This window comes from Ruditapes philippinarum, unplaced genomic scaffold, assembly GCF_026571515.1.
Source record: "Ruditapes philippinarum isolate M1 unplaced genomic scaffold, ASM2657151v2 ctg6035_1_1_1_1, whole genome shotgun sequence".
Lineage (NCBI taxonomy): Eukaryota > Metazoa > Mollusca > Bivalvia > Venerida > Veneridae > Ruditapes > Ruditapes philippinarum.
Genome location: NW_026863286.1, coordinates 2,847 through 28,597, shown reverse-complemented (window position 1 = coordinate 28,597; position 25,751 = coordinate 2,847). Strand labels below are relative to the sequence as shown.

The 25,751-nt window shown below is 34.7% G+C and overlaps 1 protein-coding gene across 2 annotated transcripts; it reads right to left on the bottom strand.

The window, feature by feature from the left end:
- Positions 1 to 548: 548 nt before the first annotated feature.
- On the bottom strand, positions 549 to 25,751 carry LOC132721715 (uncharacterized). 2 transcript variants are annotated; one of them, XM_060706086.1, is made up of 15 exons: positions 25,634 to 25,751; positions 21,852 to 22,012; positions 20,452 to 20,559; positions 15,593 to 15,655; positions 14,010 to 14,133; positions 13,072 to 13,245; positions 10,032 to 10,141; positions 8,167 to 8,236; positions 6,499 to 6,735; positions 5,936 to 6,175; positions 4,921 to 5,157; positions 4,236 to 4,322; positions 3,928 to 4,029; positions 2,256 to 2,351; positions 549 to 1,883 (listed from the first exon to the last, which is right to left on the bottom strand). In XM_060706086.1, the coding sequence occupies exons 1-15, from the start codon at positions 25,659 to 25,661 to the stop codon at positions 1,744 to 1,746; spliced, it is 1,977 nt and encodes a 658-aa protein (XP_060562069.1). In that variant the 5' UTR covers positions 25,662 to 25,751; the 3' UTR covers positions 549 to 1,743. The 2 variants fall into 2 exon arrangements, with proteins under 2 accessions (XP_060562069.1, XP_060562071.1); XM_060706088.1 differs by lacking the exon at positions 3,928 to 4,029.

Here is a 25,751-nt window from a genome sequence, read left to right as displayed (position 1 = left end):
TCAAAATGGGATATGCCTCTGTTTGTTAAACTCTGGTGACCAACTTGTCCAACAGACCGCTGTAGTAACTTGTATATCATATATATATTGACCATTCATCACTATTGTCACATGTTAATCTTATCAAAATAGCAGGACAAGTATACGCGTCACTTTCTTGTCTTGTTTTTTACGCTGCACCAATACAGCAGTATAGGTCATATGTCGGTTTTCCAGCTTTACTGGCGGAGGAAGACCCCAGGTGGCACTTTCTTTGATTTAGTTGTTGTTGTTTTTTTACGTCGCACCAACACAGTATAGGTCATATGTCGACTTTCCAGCTTCACTTGTGGAGGAAGACATAAGGTGCCCGTCCGAGCATTATTTTAGGTACGAACGGGCACCTGAGTAGAACCACCATGTTTCAGTAAGCTGGCTGGAAAGCTTTACCACATGAATGATTCAAAGACCCTGCCGGGATTCGAACCTGCAGCGGTGAAGGGTTATAGGTTTGAAGTCAACGAACAAATAAATCGAACGAATCAATTAACACAGAAATGAACTATTAAAACAATACCAGTAAGAGATTTATTCTAATACTTTATCAAGTGAAACAGACGAAAAAATATTGAAAATAAATATCAAATAACAATGATACATGCAGTACATCTAAATATTAAAAAATAATTTTCATAAAATAAAAAGGAGTTCGTCTGTTTGGTAAAAGACTGTTTGAATGTCGAGCCTAATTTTATGAGATTATATCATAGCAAATATTCAATTTATTTTATATTTTATTCATGAATTTGGTAAATTAAAACTTACAATTTGATTTCCTTTATATATGAGAAATATAAACAGAAAACAATCTATATCCTTTAAGTATTCTGCATTTCAGACTTATGATCTGTTCCCTTGTTTTTAATTTTGCATTACATGTAACAACATTTTTGAACCGCTACAAGTTTTTATCAATATGTGATCTAGTGTTATTCACTCAAATAATACATACGAGAATAAAAAAAAAGAATTTAATTTCCTGCAAATATATCATAATGCAACACACAGATGATAATTTATGTTCGGAAGCTACAGAATAAAGCAAAACAACAACGCAGCGTCCAAATGATATTTTATGTTACAAATGCTACATATAGCAACAGTAACACACATAAACAGATAAAAAATCAAATTATCGGCAATTAATTAAAAATAAAAAAAACAGTAATTTCCAGTATGAAGTAACACAATCAACTGCTCAGTAAGAAAACTTGTGCAAGAGTGGCCAGCATGTCACATGACCACGATAATTGGTTCAAAAACAGCAGGAAATCAAATGATTGAATAACAATTCAAATCTATAATCAAAGGGAGGTAATAGACAACTCTGTAAAAATAAAATGCGAAAATGTTAAAATAAACGAAAAGACCAAAAATAAACATGAAAAGATCAAAACCAAGAACTGGTAACAGTACTTTGTCAATACTTCAACAGTTGATTGTGATAATATAACATTTTCAATAGATTGACAAATCCGTTAACATAACACTAACAATTATAATTTTATAGAGAAGAACATCTAATTTAACAGATAAACATGGCAAATTATAATTATTGCAAATATTCTACAAACAGACGTGGTAATGTAGCATAGAATTTCATGTAAATTTGTTATACACTGGAGCTTATAATGATGAAGGCTGTGGAAAATAACGATAATTGTAACCTTTTGGAAAAATAATTCAATTTTAGCAACACTAGCTTTACTCTAACTCGTGTTCTGTTAAAGTTGACTTCATTTCATTGGTCTGTTTCTTTTTGATACGTTTTATTCCAGCCAATGCAATAAGAGCAATAAGTAAACCAGCTGTCAGCATACCAAAGGCCACGCCCACAACTCCGCCTTCATAAAAATACAAAGACATGGACATATTAATAATGTTAAAAATTGTTTCAACTTTATATTTAGTTTCACATGATTAATCAGTCATTCACGGACAGTTTTATTATCAAAATTTTGTTGTTTAATTACGTATTGAAAGAAAATGGGGGAAATCCTTAAGACAGTTTAAGCAGAATAAGAAGATACCCCATTTACTTTAAAGTTAAGTACAAAGAGTTGAGAAGGGGGAAGCAAGACGGGGATAGAATATAACGCCTCTATATTTAAAATATTCAAGTTTAGAGAGTTTATATAATTGTAATTTAACACAGAAAATATGCAGCATAAAGTAAAGATTATGTGGTTTTGAAATCTTGGTTACTATGATAATACCTGCAGACAGTCCCTTCTTAACTATAGGCGATGAACTAGAGTCCTTTAAAACAATCTTCTCAGTCAAACCTTCTTTATAATTATTAGTTGTTTGTCCTGAAAGACAAAAAAGTACTTAAACTTGTTTGCATTGTAACAGTGTTTGCTTGTTTTATAAACAATGTAATCAAAAATATATAAAGTACAATCTGTTACAGATAATCTACACTTCCATTGGTACCTTATATTGTTATATACTATATTCCACAAGTTAGTTTACCATGTTATATACTATATTCCACAAGTTAGTTTACCATGTTATATACTACATTGTATATTCCACAAGTTAGTTTACCATGTTATATAATTAGTTATAAAGATTCTTGACAGTTAAAAGGTCCTATATAAACGGTTGTTAGTATATATTGGAAACAACTGTTTATATACGGCCATTTAACATGTCAGGAATATTTATTATATACTTTTAAATGAAATTTTGAGAAATATTGATGAAATAAAATGCATATTTTCATTTTCCGTATTTTCACTGTAAAAATTTATTTTTCACTGCAGTGAAACATATTTTCCGTATTTTCACTGGTGTCTTGCCGGACTACTTTCTTTTAAATTCTGCCAGTACTCAAAATTTAAGGGAAAGTCTTGCAAATTTTTATATCCAGAAAGAGAAAAATGTATATAATAAACAGAAAATTCAAGTCTTTTCTATAGATACATGATTTATTTTCATCTTGTGGCATGAAAATTACCATATTTCACTCGTGGCTACCACCACTCATGAAATATTTATTTTCATACCACTCGATGAAAATAAATCATGTATTTATAGAAAAAACTTGAATATCCTCTATTTATTACGAATTTACAGCAAGCATAGTTATTTTAGAGCAAAAAAACAAGATTTCCTCATGAATCGACAGCAGCCGTGTATATAAAACTATATAAACGTTACGATTATCCAATGAAAAATGACGTTACAAACTTGCAGTATTATAAAAAAACTTTATAATTCTGCACGTTTGTAACGTCACTTTTCATTGGATAATCGTGAGTTTATATATACACGGGTGCTGAGAAGGTTGACAGGTTATATGGCAATATATAAACGGCTGTTTGCAATATAACCCTCTTCTAGCGGCTCGGTCTATATTTACAAATAGCCGTTTATATAGGGCAATATAACCTGTCAACGATCTTTATAACTAATAATATAAACGTCACGATTATCCAATAAAAAACGACGTAACAAACGTGCAGTATTATTAAAAAACTATATAAACGTCACGATTATCCAATGAAAAGCGACGTTACACACTTGCAGTATTATAAAGCCATTCAAAAAGTGAGTTTACCATGTTACATAGCCATCCTACAAGTGTGTTAACCATATAAAGTGTTAGATCTGGTTAACATACAGATTTAGTGGGATTCATTTTGTTACGATAATCTCAGCCATTCTGTGATTTTTAATGTTGCAGTAGCATATTTGTTTTGTTATTTTGTCTATTTTCTTATCGATGAATTGTAAATATAATTCTAAGTAGTAAGTATGATATATTGAACTTTGTATGGTCCAAGTTTGAACAAATATCCACAAATAACCTATTTATACCGAAAAAAAATGTAAGTGTTGGGTTATAAGTGCCCCTGAGTGTACTTGTAATTTATGCCTTACCGTCTTTTGATGTAGGTTTGGTAGGTTTGGTACTAGATGACTGTACTTTCGTCTGAGTAGTAGTTGAAGTATTTATAGACGTTGTGGGTCCGGAGGAAGAGACTGAAAAGCAACATTTCTTTTTTTATATATCAGTTGAACCCGTGCCACTTATCCGGTCAATAAAAATGAATATAATCAATAAAATACATCTTTTGTTTATGTTTTCTGATTGGTTAAAGCTAAACTTATATAACAATTGAACGTAGTCGGATAAGACTTTTAATTCATAAGATCTTTCATGATAAACATATTAACAAAACAAGTACCAGTTTTCGGGGTATCAGTTGAAGTCGGAGGAATGGTAGTGCTGGAGGAAATTGACGAGTACGGTGTTCCGTCACGATATGTCTCCCCTGAAGAGCAAAGTAAGCATGAATTAAATTTAATACATGTTTTAAATATAATTTCATGCAACTCGTTCAATAAATTTAAAATTGGATCTACACTCACTCGATATCCTATATATATCAACTGAACACAAAACGTTATGTCGACTGAACTACACAAGTTATGTTGACTGAACTACACAAGTTATGCCCACTGAAAGACGACTGTAACGTCGACAGAACAACACACGTTAAATCGACTTAACCACGAATGTGACGTCGACAGAACAACACACGTTATATCGCCTGAACCACGAATGTGACGTCGACAAAACAACACACGTTATATCGACTGAACCACGAATGTGACGCCGACAGAACAATAAACATTATGTCAACAGAACAACAAATGTTATATAGACTGAACCATGAATGTGACAGTTGACAGAATATTAAAAGACTCTTGGTACACGTAACTATGTAAGCAAATGCATGTAAAGAGTGGTGTGCAATAACCTGAACAAAGTCCACTAGAATATACAATATAATTACAATGAAGAAATATAGTTTTGGAAAACTGAAAGATTTCATAAAGTATACTAAAACATATATCAAATGTACTTACTATTGTAAACGTTACACTTGGGAGGTATTAACAGAGAGGAAACCTGACTTATATTCCGTTTTCTTCTGGGTCTACATTCTGTTGTATTGAAACAGTAAGCGAAACTAGCACACTCCAGTCCTTCTTCCTCGACACATAATTTAGCACACTGTTCAACATTGACACCACTTATTACACGGTCATATACGGGGGTTAAATACAGATTACCCATTGGCTTGAAATCAGACAAATATTTTCCTGTAAATCATATAATCTGAACCATGAGTGACGGCAGGTATTACATTTATATTTCTATAGCTGAAACATTGCTTGAAATATAGCATGAAAATGACATATATGTTCTGTCGGTTAAACGAAGTGCCTTAGACAGAAAATATTTCCTTTGAATATGCAAAGATCTTTGTGCTCGGTATTGGATTGTCCAATCAAAACTTGTTTTGACATGTCTTCTATGGTAATGCTTGTTATGCGAGGTATCGTTAAGTCAGCCATTCAATGCTGGGTAAAATTTGCCTAAACAACGAGTAATCTTTTAATTATTTTTTATTGGTTCCGTGATAATTTTTAGCTTTTTCAATTATCTGTATGATTATTAAGGTTCAGACTGCTGCTATGAAAAGGGCCTTATATTTTCCCGACATATGTCTGCTAGTTATATAGACCTATATATACATGTATAAACTTTATCATAAAATTCCATTATATGGAATATTTCACTTATTTATTTAAGTTATACATGTACAATTGATTATATCATATACTTATAAACCTATCTTATACCCATGTACTAAATACAATATACATATTGAAATGAATGTATTGTTTATATTTGTTATGAGATAATGGTAAATGATTTAGGAAGGGTAAATAAAGGTTGTATTCTTAGGTTTTTCCTCTATTATAACAAAGAAAAAGGAAAGAACCATCTTTGTAATAATTTGTGCAAGTTTTGAGTTATTTCACTTTGAGTATCAGTAATCTTGAATTAAGAGAAATGTTAATCGAACGTACTTACTTGAATAGTGGTTGCAAATGGCTGAATCTTTCATGTAAGACTTTGGAATATCGTAAAAATGAGAATGGCCTAGGACACAGGTTGATGTATTATCACAGAATTCAAAAGATTTACAGCTGAAGCTTTTATAACTGATACATAACTTAGCACACATTTCTACAGAATTAACGTGATAAACCGTATTCGAACTTGAAAGTACTGTAGTTCCTGGGATCATCTCAAAGTCAACTGTGTATTTTTCTAAAATAAAGAAACTATTAATGTTAAATCTGTCTCTCAGAAAGAAAAAACATTCTTATCATAAAATATCGATTAGCTAAAATAAACATTTTAAAACACGTTTGTCAAAATTTTCATATGGATAAATAGGTACAACGAACTCTTTTTCATTGGAATTGATTTAAACTTTGCATCATTTAAGGAGAAAAATAATGACGCAGTAATCTGCCCTTGAATTTGGTTATTTTTGCACGAGGATGCGTATCTCATTATAAGGTAAACAATCAACTTAAGCTTATTGATAAGTAGTACAAGATAATGAATAAGTCTCTGAAAATACTTACTTATATATAAATAAGAACTCATTGTGTTTTGTATGATGGCCGGTACTTCGTTAGGACGAATATTCAACAAGGAACAGTATCCTGAGGTAAGCGAATATGTAAAAGCATTGCAGATAATAAGGAGCTCATTCAGACATCGGGTTGCGCACTCATCGATAGATAAACCGGTAAATATAATTCCGGAAAATCCAGGCACGGCTTTGTTGACCTGCACGGTAAACTTGTTCATCCAAGTATCTGTATAATTAGAAGACATCTTACTAATATTATGTAACCTGACTCTAGATCCACACATATTATGTCTCGTTCTGTTAATGTATCTATTTTCGTATGAACTGTACCGTGTCAGCATTTAGTCTGTCTGTTTGTCTGTCTGTCAATATACGATAAACATAATACAAAACCTTACCTTACTAAGAATCTTTTTATGTGTCATAAATTAAGTTTCCTACATGTATCTATTCAAAGTTTGTTGTTAATATTTAGTTGATACTAAAACTAAAGACATCTCGCGACCGTCAAACTATTGCAATATGTTCGCTTTATGCCTTCATATATGTTCGCTTTACGCCTTCAGATCTGGTTGACAATATGTTCGCTTTACGCCTTCATATCTGGTTGACAATATGTTCGCTTTATGCCTTCAGATCTGGTTAACAATATGTTCGCTTTAGGCATTCAGATCTGGTTGACAATATGTTCCCTTTACGCCTTCAGATCTGGTTAACAATATGTTCGCTTTACGCCTTCAGATCTGGTTGACTATATGTTCGCTTTGGGCCTTCAGATCTGGTTGACAATATGTTCGCTGTACGCCTTCAGATCTGGTTAACAATATGTTCGCTTTACGCCTTCAGATCTGGTTAACAATATGTTCGCTTTACGCCTTCACTTCTGGTTAACAATATGTTCGCTTTACGCCTTCAGATCTGGTTGACAATATGTTCGCTTTATGCCTTCAGATCTGGTTAACAATATGTTCGCTTTACGCCTTCAGATCTGGTTGACAATATGTTCGCTTTACGCCTTCAGATCTGGTTAACAATATGTTCGCTTTAGGCCTTCAGATCTGGTTGACAATATGTTCGCTTTAGGCCTTCAGATCTGGTTGACAATATGTTCGCTTTATGCCTTAAGATCTGGTTGACAATATGTTCGCTTTACGCCTTCAGATCTGGTGAACAATATGTTCGCTTTACGCCTTCAGATCTGGTTGACAATATGTTTGCTTTACGCCTTCAGATCTGGTTGACAATATAGAACAGATAACAGTGAACATGTTCCTTTCATATGCATGGTGGCTGATTTGGTACACTTTGCACGTTGTCAATAGCGACAACACAGCTTACATACTTACATGATTTATCTGACAAACTGTTACATGTAAAGTTTAATGAATCGTTGATAACATTCAATATGTTCCTTGATAATATAATATCCATTGTACATGATTCTAATGACTGAGAGACAACAATGTACAAGTATCTTATGTCATGACCTGTATCTTACGGTATAAGCAACATGAATTTTATGACCTGACCGACAGTTTTTCTACATGCTTTAAAGACAAATTATAATATATGAGTGATTTGTTTAAGTCAAAAAAACAAAGTTTTATTCTGTAATTTAAGTATTTTATGAAGATACAGAAATTTTAGAAAATCGTACTTGACGATAATGTTTCTAGCTCACTCCCATCTATATTCTCTTGAATTGAATCTGCTTTGATCATTCTCAACTGAAAATATAAAGCAAAATACGGTTATGCTAAAATACGGTAATAGTAAAACACGGTTATGCTAAAATATGGGTATGCTAAAGGAAATGATAAGATCAGATAATTTATTTCAGATCACGTAACTTACCTAACATTAGGTCATTAACGTCATCAAATTATTTGTTTAAGTCGGACTTGCATCATAAAATTACCTTGTTCGGATTGTTTTCATTGCTCACTTTTATCTGTTACTCTATGACTCAAGTGAGGAAGCTATCCAGCTAGCTTACGGAACGTAGGTGTTTCTACTCAGGTGCCCGTTCATGCCTGAAATAATGAACGGAGGCCACCTGAGGTATTCCTCCACCAGTAAAGCTGGAACGGCGCGATATGACCTATGCTGTGTCGATGTGACGTAAAACCCAAAACAAACAAACAAACAAACACTAGGACTCATTCATAAACTCTGATATGTCAACTATATTTTATCAGTCAAATTTCCTTGTATAAACCCCTTAAATAATTATATTAGCTTGGAATAAATATCACTGGGATAAGAAATAAAAGGTGCTCTTATACACATTGAATTACGTAGGCTTGTTGTCACTATAATGATAGAATAATGGACGTGTCACATTGAAGGTTCCATGATAACCGCCGTATGAACACATTCGATTTGAGTGGTTACAATATTCTTACTTGGATAATGTTGAATCACCGCCTGCTTTTTAACTTTGACGTCTTATCTGTGATATGCAGGCTTCATAACCCCTGATCCCTTTTCAAAATTCCATTTTGTTTAGTTCCGCCCATTGATTTCTCGTTTATGGCACACGCTTTCTATTACTTGGGAATTCATGGAATGGCACGGAAGTGTCACATTGAATGTTCCATGATAACCGCCGTATAAACACATTTACGGGTGTTTCTTAATTCATAAATTTGCCATTTTATGTTTAAATGTTGAATTCTGTTCTTTAGCCGGTTCGGGGGGGGGTGGATAATAAGCGGAATTCATTCTGATATTAAAGATCCCGGTGACCTTGACCTTTGAACTAGTGACCCCAAAATCAATAGGGGGCATCCACTAGTTAAGACCATTCACTATGTGAAATATGAAGACTTTTTGAAAAACAGTTTTCAAGATAATGAGCCGAAACCATACTTACTTCAAGGCCACTGTGACCCTTGACCTTGTGACCTAAAAATCAATAGGGGTCACCTACTAGTTATGACCAAGCACAGTGTAAAATTGTTTTCAAGATAACATTTAGCTGAAATTATTCAGACATGGAATTATCTACTAGTTATGATAAATCACTATGTTAAATATGAAGACTTTGTGACGATTAGTTTTCAAGACAATCAGAGGAAACCATTTTGAAATTAAAGGTCATGTAAGCTTGACCTTTAACCTAGTGACTGCAAAATCAATAGGGGTCATGTTCTAGTTATGACCAATTACTGTGTGAAATATGAAGACTTTATGATGAATAGTTTTTAAGATAATCAGCGGAAACCATTTTGACATTTAAGACCCCTGTGACTCTGACCTTTGACATAGTGACCACAAAATCAATAAGAGTCATCTACTAGTTATGACCAATCAGTATGTGAAATATGAAGACTTTGTGAAAAATAGTTTTTAAGGTGATCAGCGGAAACCATGTTGTCTACCGACGGACAGACCGACCAACTGTCCGACCGACAGACCGACCGACCGACATTAGAAAAACAATATACCCCTCTTCTTCGAAGGGGGGGGGGGCATACAAATGAGGTGATATTTATACTGAACAACAGAACTTTGTGTTACCTGTCCGGATATGTTGACAGTCAGTGAAAAGTTTCCAATAATGACGTTATTTTTAAGTTCCGTCATAGCTGAAGTCATAGACACATTGTCAGTCGTAAATTGCGTCAAACCTGAAGTGTACTTGAACAAAATTTCATGCAACAAACATGCTTTGTTTTTGATATTCATGAACTTTATATTTTTAAAAAGGAAACTACTAAGAGTAAAACATACGGTGGCATAGAGGTGACATTTGCAGTCTTATTTTATCTCGTGGCCACGACTTATTATCTTGAGGCCTCAAGATATTATCTCGTGGCCACGACTTATTATCTCGTGGCCACGACTTATTATCTTGTGGCCTCAAGATATTATCTCGTGGCCACGACTTATTATCTCGTGGCCACGAGTTATTATCTTGTGGCCTCAAGATATTATCTCGTGGCCACGAGTTATTATCTTGTGGCCTCAAGATATTATCTTGTGGCCACGACTTATTATCTCGTGGCCACGAGTTATTATCTTGTGGCCTCAAGATATTATCTTGTGGCCTCAAGATATTATCTCGTGGCCACGAGTTATTATCTTGTGGCCACGACTTATTATATTGAGGCCACGAGTTATTATCTTGTGGCCACGACTTATTTCAGCCAATGAAAATGGTCGTTTCATCTTGAACAAAAGTTAATATCAATAAGACCTTATATCACACTGGCCACAGCTTTCACAAGAGCGGCGGGTGAAGAAAGGGAACGTTTTATAATTATTATTCTTCTTGTTTTGTATGGTCAGGTGTTACTTTCATTCTTCTTTAAAGATATACTTTGCTTAAATTTAATATTAGAAAATATTGATAATTGTTACATTGTCCCTTTGTACATGTAAACATAAAATGAACATGTTTTGACTTCAAATATAGTAGATATGTTATGTTTAAAATTCTACACAGTATAGGTGTTCACCATGAATATATATAGTTTTTTAAGTAAAGATTACCTGACCTGTTATAGGGAACGCAGCTTCCTGTACATAGTTTATTGATTTCTTTATTCAAGTTAACCGCATTAAGTTAGAATACCATAGATTTAAAAAAAATCTGTGATTTTAATTTTCAAGGATGAGCACGGTATATCTAATTTAATTGAGATTTAATTAAGAAATATATGCGGTTGATGTATACTTTTAAGGTCGTTCATGGAAATAACTTGCCCCTTTTCCCTGTGGATTCGAATCCCATTAAAGACTTGTATCTAGATAGTTATTATTGAAGATATACTACAATATCACAATGATAAATGAGTATCTTTGACGGGTTATCTGAATCTTTTTCTTTATTATAAAAACTGACATACTAGTATACAAGTTTCAAAGACATATGTCAATTCTTTTAAGATCTCCTCTTTGATTGGTACTGCTTATGCTGTGCTATTGCTACTGCCAATTTCACGTTTTATAATTTTGTCACTGCTAGTTCTGTGCTACTGCTACTGCTAACTTCATGTTTTATAATTTTGTTACTGCTATTGCTCAATGCTACTGCTAACTTCCTACTGGTGATGACAACTTATAAAAGTGAGTGTATTTTATGAAAAACTGCATCTATAGAAACTTGATCCTTAAACGTTAGGACCATAAGATAAGAATACAGAGGGCCAATTAGTGATGACAAGACTCTACTCAGTGGACGTGTTAATGTGGTCAATACAGTTTATAGTGATATACTAACTGATAAGCCTTACTGAAATTCAGCACGTCTCTGGGAAAATGCGTGAACTTAAGAAAATATATGGTGGTGATTGACACGCCCCTCCTGTGACTGCTATTGCCAGTGTGATATTAAATTTTGTTCAACATGAAACGACCATTTTCATTGGCTAAAATAAGTCGTGGCCACAAGATAATAACTCGTGGCCACGAGAAAATAAGTCGTGGCCTCAATATAATAAGTCGTGGCCACAAGATAATAACTCGTGGCCACGAGATAATATCTGGAGGCCACAAGATAATATCTTGAGGCCACAAGATAATAACTTGTGGCCACGAGATAATAAGTCGTGGCCACGAGATAACATCTTGAGGCCACAAGATAATAACTCGTGGCCACGAGATAATAAGTCGTGGCCACGAGATAATAAGTCGTGGCCACGAGATAATATCTTGAGGCCACGAGATAATAAGTCGTGGCCACAAGATAATAACTCGTGGCCACGAGATAATATCTTGAGGCCACAAGATAATAAGTCGTGGCCACGAGATAATAAGTCGTGGCCACGAGATAATATCTTGAGGCCTCAAGATAATAAGTCGTGGCCACGAGATAAAATTAAACTGCAAATGTCACCTCTATGCCACCGTAGGTTTGACTTCAGTCTGCGATTTATTTTAAACATGAAATGATATTATTTTTACTGTTATTGGTACAACAAAATATGTAGAGAATGTTCAATGTTTATTTTTGCAATTTTTAGGGTTTACGTATAAATTGTACCAAAATGTAGTTTCTTCTTGTGCCTATACATGGTTTTAGTATAAAATAAGTACCTGTTTCTCTGATTTTACTTTACATATTCTAAATGATGAAGTTAATAATATATAAGCAAAAACGCTAATTTAAATTTGCCGCAGCTTTCGGCATTGCGGCCTTCTTCAGCAGCATTTATTTTACATATAAATATATCAAAACAAAACAATGGAAGTGACGTAACGTCAATGAACGACGCCCGCCGGTAAGACGGTACGTCACTTCCATTGTTTTGTTTTGATATATTTGTATGTAAAATAAATGCTGCTGAAGAAGCCCGCAAGGCCGAAAGCTATATGACAAATTTAAATTAGCGTTTTTGCTTATATACGGCAAAATTGTAACCTTGGTAATGGCGTGTTTTTACCCGTTCGTGTAGAAATCAGATAGTACTGACGCTTTCAAATGAAATAATAAGAAACATGATACAGACCAAGTAGAAGGAATTTATATGTGAAATGATATGATAATAATCTTTGTAAAATTGCAATAATATTTGTTTTTGTTATTAACAAAAATTGACAAGAAGTTTAAAGTTACCCGTAGAAGGTGGCTTGTCTAGTAATGTGGCAATGAAGTAGAACGAATCTGTTGAAATAATGAGTTGTCTGTCCTGAATACGTAGTTGTGGCACGTGCGCTACCGTTGATATTAATTCGGTTATCTTTAAGATTAACATATTTTGATATGACGTCAAACTGTGGTCCCATAAACCTTTAATTCAATAAAAATTTGGTTGATGTAAATATCAGTAATATAATATTATCATTCCTACAGGTCACATCATGTAAATATCAGTAATGTATCATTCGTACAGGTCACATATCATGTAAATATCGGTAATATATCATTTGTTCAGGTCACATACCGGTATCATGTAAATATCGGTAATATATCATTTGTTCAGGTCACATACCGGTATCATGTAAATATCGGTAATATATCATTTGTTCAGGTCACATACCGGTATCATGTAAATATCGGTAATATTATCATTCGCACAGGTCACATTTCATGTAAATATCGGTAATATAATATTATCATTCGTATAGGTCACATATCATGTAAATATCGGTAATATATCATTCGTACAGGTCACATATAATGTTAATATAGGTAATATATCATTCGCAAAGGTAACATATCATCTAAATATCCGTTATATATCATTCGCAAAGTAACATATCATGTAAATATAGGTAAGAAATCATTCGCAAAGGTAACATATCATGTAAATATCGGTAATATATCATTCCTACAGGTCATATATCATGTAAATATCGGTAATATATCCTTCGTACAGGTCACATATTACTGTATGTAAATATCGGTAATATATTATTCGTACAGGTCACATATTATGTAAATATCGGTAATATATCATTCGCAAGGGTAACATATCATGTAAATATCGATGAATTATCATACATAATAATGTAGGTCGTTTTTATAATACAATATCTTAAATTCATACTGACCTGGAAATGAAATCTTAAATGATGTCTGTGATTTATGATTAAAACATGATCTTATAGAAAAGATTTCATTTGATCGTTGTCCTACAGTAAAATCATAAAAGTTGTAGGTCCAATTGATTCCAGCCTAAAATAAACGACTTTTAGTTAGTGTCACCATTTTAAGTTGAGGACAAGTTTTCATAAGAGCAAGAATTCCCCCATAAACCTATCTATGTCTTATTTCCTGCACGAGAGCGCACACCTTGGTTCACACCTGGGTACAACCATCGATTTTCTACATTTTGCTAGATAGTTACGTTTCAGTCAACACAGGAGTTCAAACCAAATGAGAAAGTTGCACTCGCCTTGCAGTCTCTATTAAGAACACAAATCGTAGTTATGGCCTTGTGGTAAAGGTGTTTGCCTCTCAACCCAGGAACATGGGTTTGAGCATTACATGAATCACGGTTCATAAATGACACCGGTACTAGTTACTTCAGGACGGCGAACTAGTTACTTCAGGACAGTTAACTAGTTACTTCAGGACAGCGAACTAATTACTTCAGGACAGCGAGCTAGTTACTTCAGGACAGCGAAATAGTTACTTCAGGACAGCGAACTAGTTACTTCAGGACAGCGAGCTAGTTACTTCAGGACAGCAAACTAGTTACTTCAGGACTGCGAACTAGTTACTTCAGGACAGCGAACTAGTTACTTCAGGACAGCGAACTAATAACTTCAGGACAGCGAACTAGTTACTTCAGGACAGCGAACTAGATACTTCAGGTCAGCGAACTAGTTACTTCAGGACAGCGAACTAGATACTTCAGGACAGCGAGCTAGTTACATCAGGAAAGAAAACAAGTTACTTCGGGACAGCGAACTCGTTACTTCAGGACAGCGAACTAATTACTTCGGGACAGCTAACTAGTTATTTCAGGAAAGCGACCTAATTACTTCGGGACAGCGAACTAGTTACTTCAGGAAAGCGAACTAGTTACTTCAGAACAGCGAACTAGTTACTTCAGGAAAGCGAACTAGTTACTTCAGAACAGCGAACTAGTTACTTCAGAAAAGAGAACTAGTTACTTCAGGACAGCAAACTAGAGAGTGCTATAAGCTACAAGCTTTGTTCACAATACAATTTAAACAAATATTATTTAAAGTAATTAAACAATGAAAAAAAAACACACACACAACCAAATACAATACGCACTGCACATACAAAGTCCAACTATATAATAATTATTATTTTTCTTGACGTGTTAGAATGGAAATAGATATTAATTCTTCGTGCATTATTGTATAATAAAGCACGTGTTTTTTCCGTTCAAATGCTTTGTAATTAATCACTCAAGTCTATCGGCCTTCGTGATTATATTACTACGCATTTGAACTCAACCCGTGCATTATTCTACAACAATGCACTCAGAATTGATATCTATTTACGTTTGTTTTCTTTCAAATGCTTTGTAATTAATCACTCAGGTCTATTGGCCTTCGTGATTATATTACTACGCATTTGAACTCAAACCGTACATTATTCTACAAAAATGCAGTCAGAATTGATATCTATTTCCTAAATAAAAGCTGACTAAACATACGTAATGAGATGAAATTCGCATCTGCACTGGTACAATCATATTACTGGCATGGAGCCATTTGTCCTGTAAGGAAATAAAATTAAAGTAAAATCTTAACACAAAGTTTTATGTCAAGAATAGCATTTGTATTTGAAAAAAATCATCACTTTTCTTAACTTAAATAAGAAGTCATCCTTAATATCAACATGTAAACTTTTTTATCCAGCTAAAATGTTAAGGGAAAAAGCAACTAAGATGCTGAATGAATTCATATCGCTACATACATACATACATATCATATAAGTAAGTAAGTAAGTTAGTAAGTAGGTAAGTGAGTGAGTGAGTGAGTGAGTTAGTGAGTGAGTAAGTGAGTGAGTGAGTGAGTGAGTAAGTGAGTGAGTGAGTTGCGTGAGTGCGTGAGTGAGTGAGTGAGTGAGTGAGTGAGTAAGTGAGTGAGTGAGTTGGTGAGTGAGTGAGTGAGTGAGTGAGTGAGTGAGTGAGTAAGTGAGTGAGTGAGTTGGTGAGTTGGTGAGTGAGTGAGTGAGTGAGTGAGTGAGTGGGTGAGTGAGTGAGTGAGTGAGTGAGTGAGTGAGTGAGTGAGTGAGTGAGTGAGTGAGTGAGTGAGTGAGTGAGTGAGTGAATGAGGGAGGGAGCCAGCCAGCCAGTCAGTCAGTCAGTAAGTTAGTAAGTAAGTAAATTCTTTATTAAAGTGACATGTGTTATAAGTATATACATACACAAAAATACACAAAGATGAACACCCGGCCCATTGCACCTATAAGTCACCTTAACAAAATATCATAATCTGAGCATGTGTTATAGTTTTTAACATGTTATTAACATATATGTGTCTTGTCTGTGATGTGCACATACAATTCGAAGCTATACCATTTCCCACATGTGCTGTATCTCTCTCTCTGTGATATGTACATTAGTACGGAATCTTGTTACACGTTTTATGTGTCGTGTCGGTGACGTGTACATTAGTATTGAAGTTTCTAACATATCATATATGTCTTGTGTCTGTGACGTGTACATTAGTATTGAAGTTTCTAACATATCATATATGTGTTGTGCGTGTGACGTGTACATTAGTATTGAAGTTTCTATATATCTTATGTGTGTTTTGTATGTGACGTGTACATTATTATTGATGTTTCTAACAGATCATATATGTGTTGTGTCTGTGACGTGTACATTAGTATTGAAGTTTCTAATATATCTTATATGTGTTATGTCTTTGACGTGTACATTAGTATTGAAGTTTCTAACATATCATATATGTGTTGTGTCTGTGACGTGTACATCAGTATTGAAGTTTCTAATATATCATATATGTGTTGTGCGTGTGACGTGTACATTAGTATTGAAGTTTCTAATATATCATATATGTGTTGTGTCTTTGACGTGTACATCAGTATTGAAGTTTCTAATATATCTTATATGTGTTGTGTCTGTGACGTGTACATTAGTATTGAAGTTTCTAATATATCATATATGTGTTGTGCGTGTGACGTGCACATTAGTATTGAAGTTTCTAATATATCATATATGTGTTGTGTCTTTGACGTGTACATTAGTATTGAAGTTTCTAATATATCATATATGTGTTGTGCGTGTGACGTGTACATTAGTATTGAAGTTTCTAATATATCATATATGTGTTGTGTCTTTGACGTGTACATCAGTATTGAAGTTTCTAATATATCTTATATGTGTTGTGTCTTTGACGTGTACATTAGTATTGAAGTTTCTAATATATCATATATGTGTTGTGCGTGTGACGTGTACATTAGTATTGAAGTTTCTAATATATCATATATGTGTTGTGTCTTTGACGTGTACATCAGTATTGAAGTTTCTAACATATCTTATATGTGTTGTGTCTGTGACGTGTACATTAGTATTGAAGTTTCTAATATATCATATATTGTGTTGTGCGTGTGACGTGTACATTAGTATTGAAGTTTCTAATATATCATATATGTGTTGTGTCTGTGACGTGTACATTAGTATTGAAGTTTCTAATATATCATATATGTGTTGTGTCTTTGACGTGTACATTAGTATTAAAGTTTCTAATATATCATATATGTGTTGTGTCTTTGACGTGTACATCAGTATTGAAGTTTCTAACATATCATATATGTGTTGTGTCTGTGACGTGTACATTAGTATTGAAGTTTCTAATATATCATATATGTGTTGTGCGTGTGACGTGTACATTAGTATTGAAGTTTCTAATATATCATATATGTGTTGTGTCTTTGACGTGTACATTAGTATTAAAGTTTCTAATATATCATATATGTGTTGTGTCTTTGACGTGTACATCAGTATTGAAGTTTCTAACATATCATATATGTGTTGTGTCTGTGACGTGTACATTAGTATTGAAGTTTCTAATATATCATATATGTGTTGTGCGTGTGACGTGTACATTAGTATTGAAGTTTCTAATATATCATATATGTGTTGTGTCTTTGACGTGTACATCAGTATTGAAGTTTCTAACATATCATATATGTGTTGTGCGTGTGACGTGTACATCAGTATTGAAGTTTCTAACATATCATATATGTGTTGTGTCTGTGACGTGTACATCAGTTTTGAAGTTTCTAATATATCTTATATGTGTTGTGTCTGTGACGTGTACATTAGTATTGAAGTTTCTAATATATCATATATGTGTTGTGTCTTTGACGTGTACATTAGTATTGAAGTTTCTAATATATCATATATGTGTTGTGTCTGTGACGTGTACATTAGTATTGAAGTTTCTAATATATCATATATGTGTTGTGTCTGTGACGTGTACATTAGTATTGAAGTTTCTAATATATCATATATGTGTTGTGCGTGTGACGTGTACATTAGTATTGAAGTTTCTAATATATCATATATGTGTTGTGCGTGTGACGTGTACATTAGTATTGAAGTTTCTAATATATCATTATATGTGTTGTGTCTGTGACGTGTACATTAGTATTGAAGTTTCTAATATATCATATATGTGTTGTGTCTTTGACGTGTACATCAGTATTGAAGTTTCTAACATATCATATATGTGTTGTGCGTGTGACGTGTACATTAGTATTGAAGTTTCTAATATATCATATATGTGTTGTGTCTTTGACGTGTACATCAGTATTGAAGTTTCTAACATATCATATATGTGTTGTGTCTTTGACGTGTACATTAGTATTGAAGTTGTGTTGTGTCTTTGACGTGTACATTAGTATTGAAGTTTCTAATATATCATATATGTGTTGTGTCTTTGACGTGTACATCAGTATTGAAGTTTCTAATATATCATATATGTGTTGTGTCTGTGACGTGTACATCAGTATTGAAGTTTCTAATATATCATATATGTGTTGTGTCTTTGACGTGTACATTAGTATTGAAGTTTCTAATATATCATATATGTGTTGTGTCTTTGACGTGTACATCAGTATTGAAGTTTCTAACATATCATATATGTGTTGTGTCTTTGACGTGTACATCAGTATTGAAGTTTCTAACATATCATATATGTGTTGTGTCTGTGACGTGTACATTAGTATTGAAGTTTCTAATATATCATATATGTGTTGTGCGTGTGACGTGTACATTAGTATTGAAGTTTCTAATATATCTTATATGTGTTGTGCGTGTGACGTGTACATTAGTATTGAAGTTTCTAATATATCATATATGTGTTGTGTCTTTGACGTGTACATCAGTATTGAAGTTTCTAACATATCATATATGTGTTGTGTCTGTGACGTGTACATTAGTATTGAAGTTTCTAATATATCATATATGTGTTGTGCGTGTGACGTGTACATTAGTATTGAAGTTTCTAACATATCTTATATGTGTTGTGTCTGTGACGTGTACATCAGTATTGAAGTTTCTAACATATCTTATATGTGTTGTGTCTGTGACGTGTACATTAGTATTGAAGTTTCTAACATATCTTATATGTGTTGTGTCTGTGACGTGTACATTTGTATTGAAGTTTCTAACATATCTTATATGTGTTGTGTCTGTGACGTGTACATTAGTATTGAAGTTTCTAACATATCTTATATGTGTTGTGTCTGTGACGTGTACATTAGTATTGAAGTTTCTAACATATCTTATATGTGTTGTGTCTGTGACGTGTACATTAGTATTGAAGATTCTAACATATTATGTATGTGTTGTGTCTTTGACGTGTACATTATTATTAAAATTTCTCACATATCTTATATGTGTTGTGTCTTTGACGTGTACATTATTATTAAAATTTCTAGCATATCTTATATGTGTTGTGTCTGTGACGTGTACATTAGTATTGAAGTTTCTAGCATTTCTTATATGTGTTGTGTCTGTGACGTGTACATTAGTATTGAAGTTTCTATCATATCATATATTTGTTGTGTCTGTGACGTGTACATTAGTATAAAAGAGTCTAGCATATCTTAATGTGTTGTGTTTGTGACGTGTGCATTAGTATTGAAGTTTCTAACATATCATAATTATATGTGTGGTGTCTGTGACGTGTACATTAGTTTTGAAATTTCTAACATATCATATATGTGTTGTGTATGTGACGTGTACATTTGTATTAAAGTTTTTAGCATATCTTATATGTGTTGTGTCTGTGACGTGTGCATTAGTATTGAAGTTTCTGGCATATCTTATATGTGTTGTGTCTGTGACGTGTACATTTGTATTGAAGTTTCTAACATATCTTATATGTGTTGTGTCTGTGATGGATACGTCAGCTTAGAAGCTTCTTATCTGACATGGGTCTTACATATTATAAATGCATTGTGACTGTGTTTAGTACGAAAGTAAGAAAGCAACTTAAATATCCTATTTGCGTCGTGAATATTTATTGAATAACTTACATGTGTGAAATACATCTCGAATGTTGAATTGAACTTAGGATAACCTGGGAAATGAAGATATGTGTTCCGCGAGATGAAGACGTCGCATAATATCCCCCGTATAGTTTTCTGAGAATAAAAATAACACAAACAAAATTATATCATAAAACTACATGAAAATATTGAGACTATTTTGTTAATAAAACTATTTGACTTGATCAATCTAGAAGAGGTTGTTAATAATAAACGTGGAGAAGTCGTTCTCGGGTACATTACTCAAGCCTCCATTTATTCCTATATGCCTTGATTAAACTAGATATGTATCAGGAGTGACCTTAACCTTGAGCTGGCACAGCTTCAAAATTGTTTTGAACATCATATTTTACGAGGTAAGCATTCGGGATGTCTAATATCGACTTTGACATTGCGGCCGCATTGCGGCGACATGGAATCTGCACATGCGCTTGTTGATAGATAATTGAAGAAAATCCTTCGAGTGGCCATAGTAAAGGATAAATAGAATGGACATGAACTTTTCCGAAATTTGATCTTCAAGAGTGACCTTGACCTTGAGCCGACAAAGCAGCGATATGGGAACATGCCATTGTTGGCGAGATCCGTATTTTGATTATTTTAACAATATTGGTAGATGGTCACCTATGGCATTGACATCAAATTTTAGCAAACAGTTTCTTTACAAGTAAGAGTTTTAAACGTTTCCCTTGGTACAAATAGAGAACAAGAACCAAGGAACTATGCTCAAATGAAATTAATTTGAACAATAGTGCAAAATTTGACGAAGATTTCCGAAATTTCGCAATTCACAAATATGTTTCGAAAAAAGCCACCCCACTTCCAGTGATTAAATCAAAATAATTTAAACAATGTTGGTAGGCGTTCAACAGTTGTTAGATATATCTATTGAAATATATAAAACATTTTTAGAAAAATATCTCCCCTGTTTTCCATTTACATATACAAAGAAAACCAACATCTTCACCGAATAGCGGCTATTGTTGTTGTTATTGTCGTTGTTATTGTATGTGTTATAAAATCAATATATTGATATTAGGCTAGTGGTTTACAAGGAGACGATGTTTAAATGAGGTCAGGATGGACGTACCGAGATTTAAATATTTTGGGCTTATGGTCGTTTTCTTTTATCTTTATTTGAACTTAAATTGACGAGTTAAAGGGTTTCCCTCTTTTTTGAAACTTATATTAAAGATGGAATAAAGCTCATAAGCCATTGGATGTTGACCCGGACAGACGAATGGCGGATATGTTGTCAGAGTGATAATAATGTCCCACTTTGTAACAGGTGGCGTATGTGTATATAGATCTATAGCGTTAAGTTACAAACATGCAATATTTTACCTAACATAGCACCATTTTTTATAACAACAAAATACATTAGTTACCGTCCCAGTGTATGCATAAGTTGTGTTGTCAAGGAAAAATAGTTCTTGGGCAGTCCTCATTCGGAAGTGTTTGTTGTTCAAACTTGTTGTTGAAAACGATGTATTACTTATAGGGGATATAGTACAGTTACCTCTTTCAGTGTCAACAGTATACGAGTTTCCTTTATAATAAACAGACTCCATTAATTAGAAATTCTGAAACAAATCACGTTTTAAGAGGTACAAAAAACCTGCATTACTAAACATGGTGTTTAAAGTAGCACGCCTCCAGAAGATAACAGAAAAATGCTGTCTAATACTTATCCTTAAAACATCATTTAGTTCATGACATTTTAAAATGTTCGTATTTTGACATATTTTCTTCAAGAAAAGATCGCCTTTTCGCCTACGGGATACACCTTCTTTTATTCTTTCATCTATCAGTTGATGGTACAGGACAATACCGCTACCTGTGATTCCAAACATAGAGGAACACGGATAACTGCGTTGGTTATGATATTTGTTATATATTTTGGCACTAAAATAATAATTGATTGATCATATCATATATCACAGGAGATTGACATTTTATCAATAATTGAAAAATATATGCAATCTTTTTAAAAAAAAGGAAAATATACCCCTCTATACTATAAATATTTATAGTATAGAGGGGTATATTTGCCTTATTCTTTAATTATTTACTGCGTCCTTACTGCGACCTTGCTACGACCCAGGACGCAGCACAGTCGCCATGGACGCAGCAGGGACTCAGCGAGGTCGTAGCGAGGAACCCTAGGACGCACAAGGTCGCAGACCGTCGGCGACTATTTTGAACATGCACAAAACAGTCGCAGAAACTCTGCGTTCTTGCTGAGTCCTGGTTAGGTCGCCGTGGGATCGCAGTAGAGTTGCCATAGTCGCAGCAGCATCGTAGTAAGGGCGCAGTAAGAACATAATAGAATTAGTTCACTCGTACTAAGGACGCCGTAGAGTCACCGATGAAATTAAAAGAAATTGCTCGGAAACCTTTGGCGACGCTACTGCGTCCTTGCTGCGACTATTGCGTCCTTACCACGTTCTTACTACATCCTTGGCGTTCTTGGTGCGACTTCAGTGCTATTAGAACAGAAAATAAGAAAAATTCTGCGATCTTACTACGTCCTTAGTGCGTCCCTTCTGCGTCCATTGCAACTCTACGGCGATTGTACTGCGACTATGGCGACCTTTGTACGGCTGCACTGCGTTTCTAGTGCGACCCTAGTACGATTACCATTTTCATTAGACTTTTGCTTAAAAATCTAGAATTTCAGTTCGCTTTCAGCAGTCAGTGCTTTAACATCGGTGTGTGAAAATGGATAATGTAATACTGGCTCAATACATGATTCTTGTTCAGGAGCAACATGATATTGACCATCAGCTTGTTTAAGTGTGCTTAACCTATAGCTCTTCAGCGCTTTTATATGTAAAATTCTTCCAAGTATAATTTCCAATAGCCGTAAATTATACCATACCCAGACTATGGTATAATTTTCATCGAAGGAGTAAGTGTTTCTGGGCGGAGCTATAGGTTAAAACAGATACACCATTAGTGCATAGACGATTTCTGGGTTTGCGTAAATTATACCATAATCACGTGACCTTTTTTATGCAACCTCACTCGACTTCGTCTCGTGAGGTCAAGGCATAAGAAAGGTCACGTGATTATGGTATAATTTACGCAAACCCAGAAACCTTTTTTATGCAACCTCACTCGACTTCGTCTCGCGAGGTCAAGGCATAAGAAAGGTCACGTGATTATGGTATAATTTACGCAAACCCAGAAATCGTCAACGCAGCAATGGTATATCTATTACTTAGACAAAGGAGAAGGGCCAGGCGGAGACGATGTTGGGTGAGGCCATGGCTAGGGGAAGTACGGAGAGAACTGTTTGGCCACTACAGCCGTCTTGTACCTGAGCTTAGGCTGGAAGATCCTGCCTCATTCCACAACTTCTTTCGTCTCCCACCACAAATGTTTGATGAACTGTTGTCTAGACTTCGCCCAAATATCACAAAGCAGGATACGCACTTGAGGAAAGCTATCGATCCGGGGACAAAGCTGGCAGTAACTCTGGCTCCGGCTGCCGGATAACACGATAATTGTCATTGTTAAGGAAGTCTGTCAAGTCATTGTAGACGTGTTCAAGGACGAAGTAATGAAGTGTCCCACCACTCCTGAAGAATGGATAGAAGTGGCACAAGGCTTCGAGCGTTGGTGCAACGTCCCTCATGCATGTGGTGCGCTAGATGGGAAACATGTAGCCATAAGAAAGCCGCCTGACAGTGGAAGCCTGTATCATAACTACAAGGGGTTCTTTACCATTGTGTTAATGGCGCTAGCAGATGCCGACTACAAATTCTTGTGGATAGATGTTGGAGGAGACGGCTACATGTCTGATGCCATGCGGGTTTTCTCTCAACCACTCGACCATGGATTCTTCATCTTCAGCTGTGAGGTCACTTCTCATCATCAACCTGGACTTATTTGCCTTTGAAGAACTGTAACACTGTTCACCACTGGTAGATTGAGTGTCCGACTCGGAGACTTGGTCTGATAGCGGTGCCGCTGTTTCAACAGACTGTGGACCACTAGAAGACTGTTTGTATGCGTCTCCGCCAGTGGATGAAGCCGCGATTTCTACACACTGTGAACCACTACCAAACTGCATATCTGAAGCGGCGACTGGGTCAACTTGTAGCACTTTAGAGACCCTCGCTCTTTTGCCTCGTCCGCCTCTCATCTTTGGAATAATATGGATGATTTAACTTAATACTAATTAAATATATGTCGTCAGACTCAGAATGAAATTTACTGGTAAAAAGTATTGTTTTTATTCGACGTAGCAAGAACGTAGTAGGGTCGTCGTACAGTCGCAGGACAGTCGCCGGACAAACGCAATAGTCGTCGTAGAGTCGCCGTAAGGACGCAGAGAACACAGCACAGTCGCAGCTGGGTCGCCGATGATCGCCGTGGGGTCGCCTTGGGGACGCAATACAGTCGCAGTGGAAACGCCATGGACGTAGAAGGGTCGTATTGAGGACATAGAGAAAACGTACTGAACACAAGACTGCAGAGCCCCGGACCGTCTGCGAGAGAAATTTCGAAATTTGAAAGAAAACCAACGATTTTCGAAAGAAAAATGCTATTTTACTAGTTTTCAGGTCGCAGTAAGGTCGTGGTTTATGTGCGAGGGCAGCATGTTTATAGAACGTCAATTTCCTGTGCATATATGTACGTATATGATGACAGTATATAGTTTGAAAAACGAATATAGTGCCTACTCATGAACGAACATTGATATATGACCCGTGCGTACCAGATTCCTGGATTTTTCCGCACAACTTTTTTGATACGTGACCATGTTGAATAAATTATCACCCCTACTTATATTGGCTACTGCGTTAGTAACGCAGTACTTAGATTATGCAAAGAAGGATCACGATATTTAGTCAACATGTTTCAATGATAATGGATTTTGGTAATAAACCTAACTAAACCAGTTTTTACCGTTTACTTTGGATTTTGTTTTATTTCTTTTTTTTTCATTCTGCCATCTGGAGGCGAGTGGCTTTAAACACTGAATGAAGTTTGAAAATATTTTTACAAATTAATGTTAATAGATATAAAACAATACGTCAAGTTATAAGGTCTACTAAAACGAAAGAACTTTTAAAGTGAAATAGCCAACTTCAGGACAGCGAACTAGTTACTTCGGGGAAATATATATAAATCTGTAAAATTTAACAGAATAACAATATACCTGTGTTAAAATCTTGTATTACAAACATGAGATTTGAACTAAATAACGATGTATATAAATAACGAACAATTTTAGCTTTCCTATCGTAGTACACCTGAAAAAGAGAACAATATTTTGA

Bases quoted from the DNA above. Each gene is read 5' to 3' on its own strand.
- LOC132721715 (XM_060706086.1), bottom strand. From the start codon at position 25,661: ATGTTTGTAATACAAGATTTTAACACAG. The intron at 13,246-14,009 runs GTCAGTATGAAT...ATTGAATTAAAG, and splicing joins ATTTAAGATTTCATTTCCAG to GTTTATGGGACCACAGTTTG. The intron at 1,884-2,255 runs GTATTATCATAG...ATTTTTATGAAG, and splicing joins TAAGAAGGGACTGTCTGCAG to GCGGAGTTGTGGGCGTGGCC.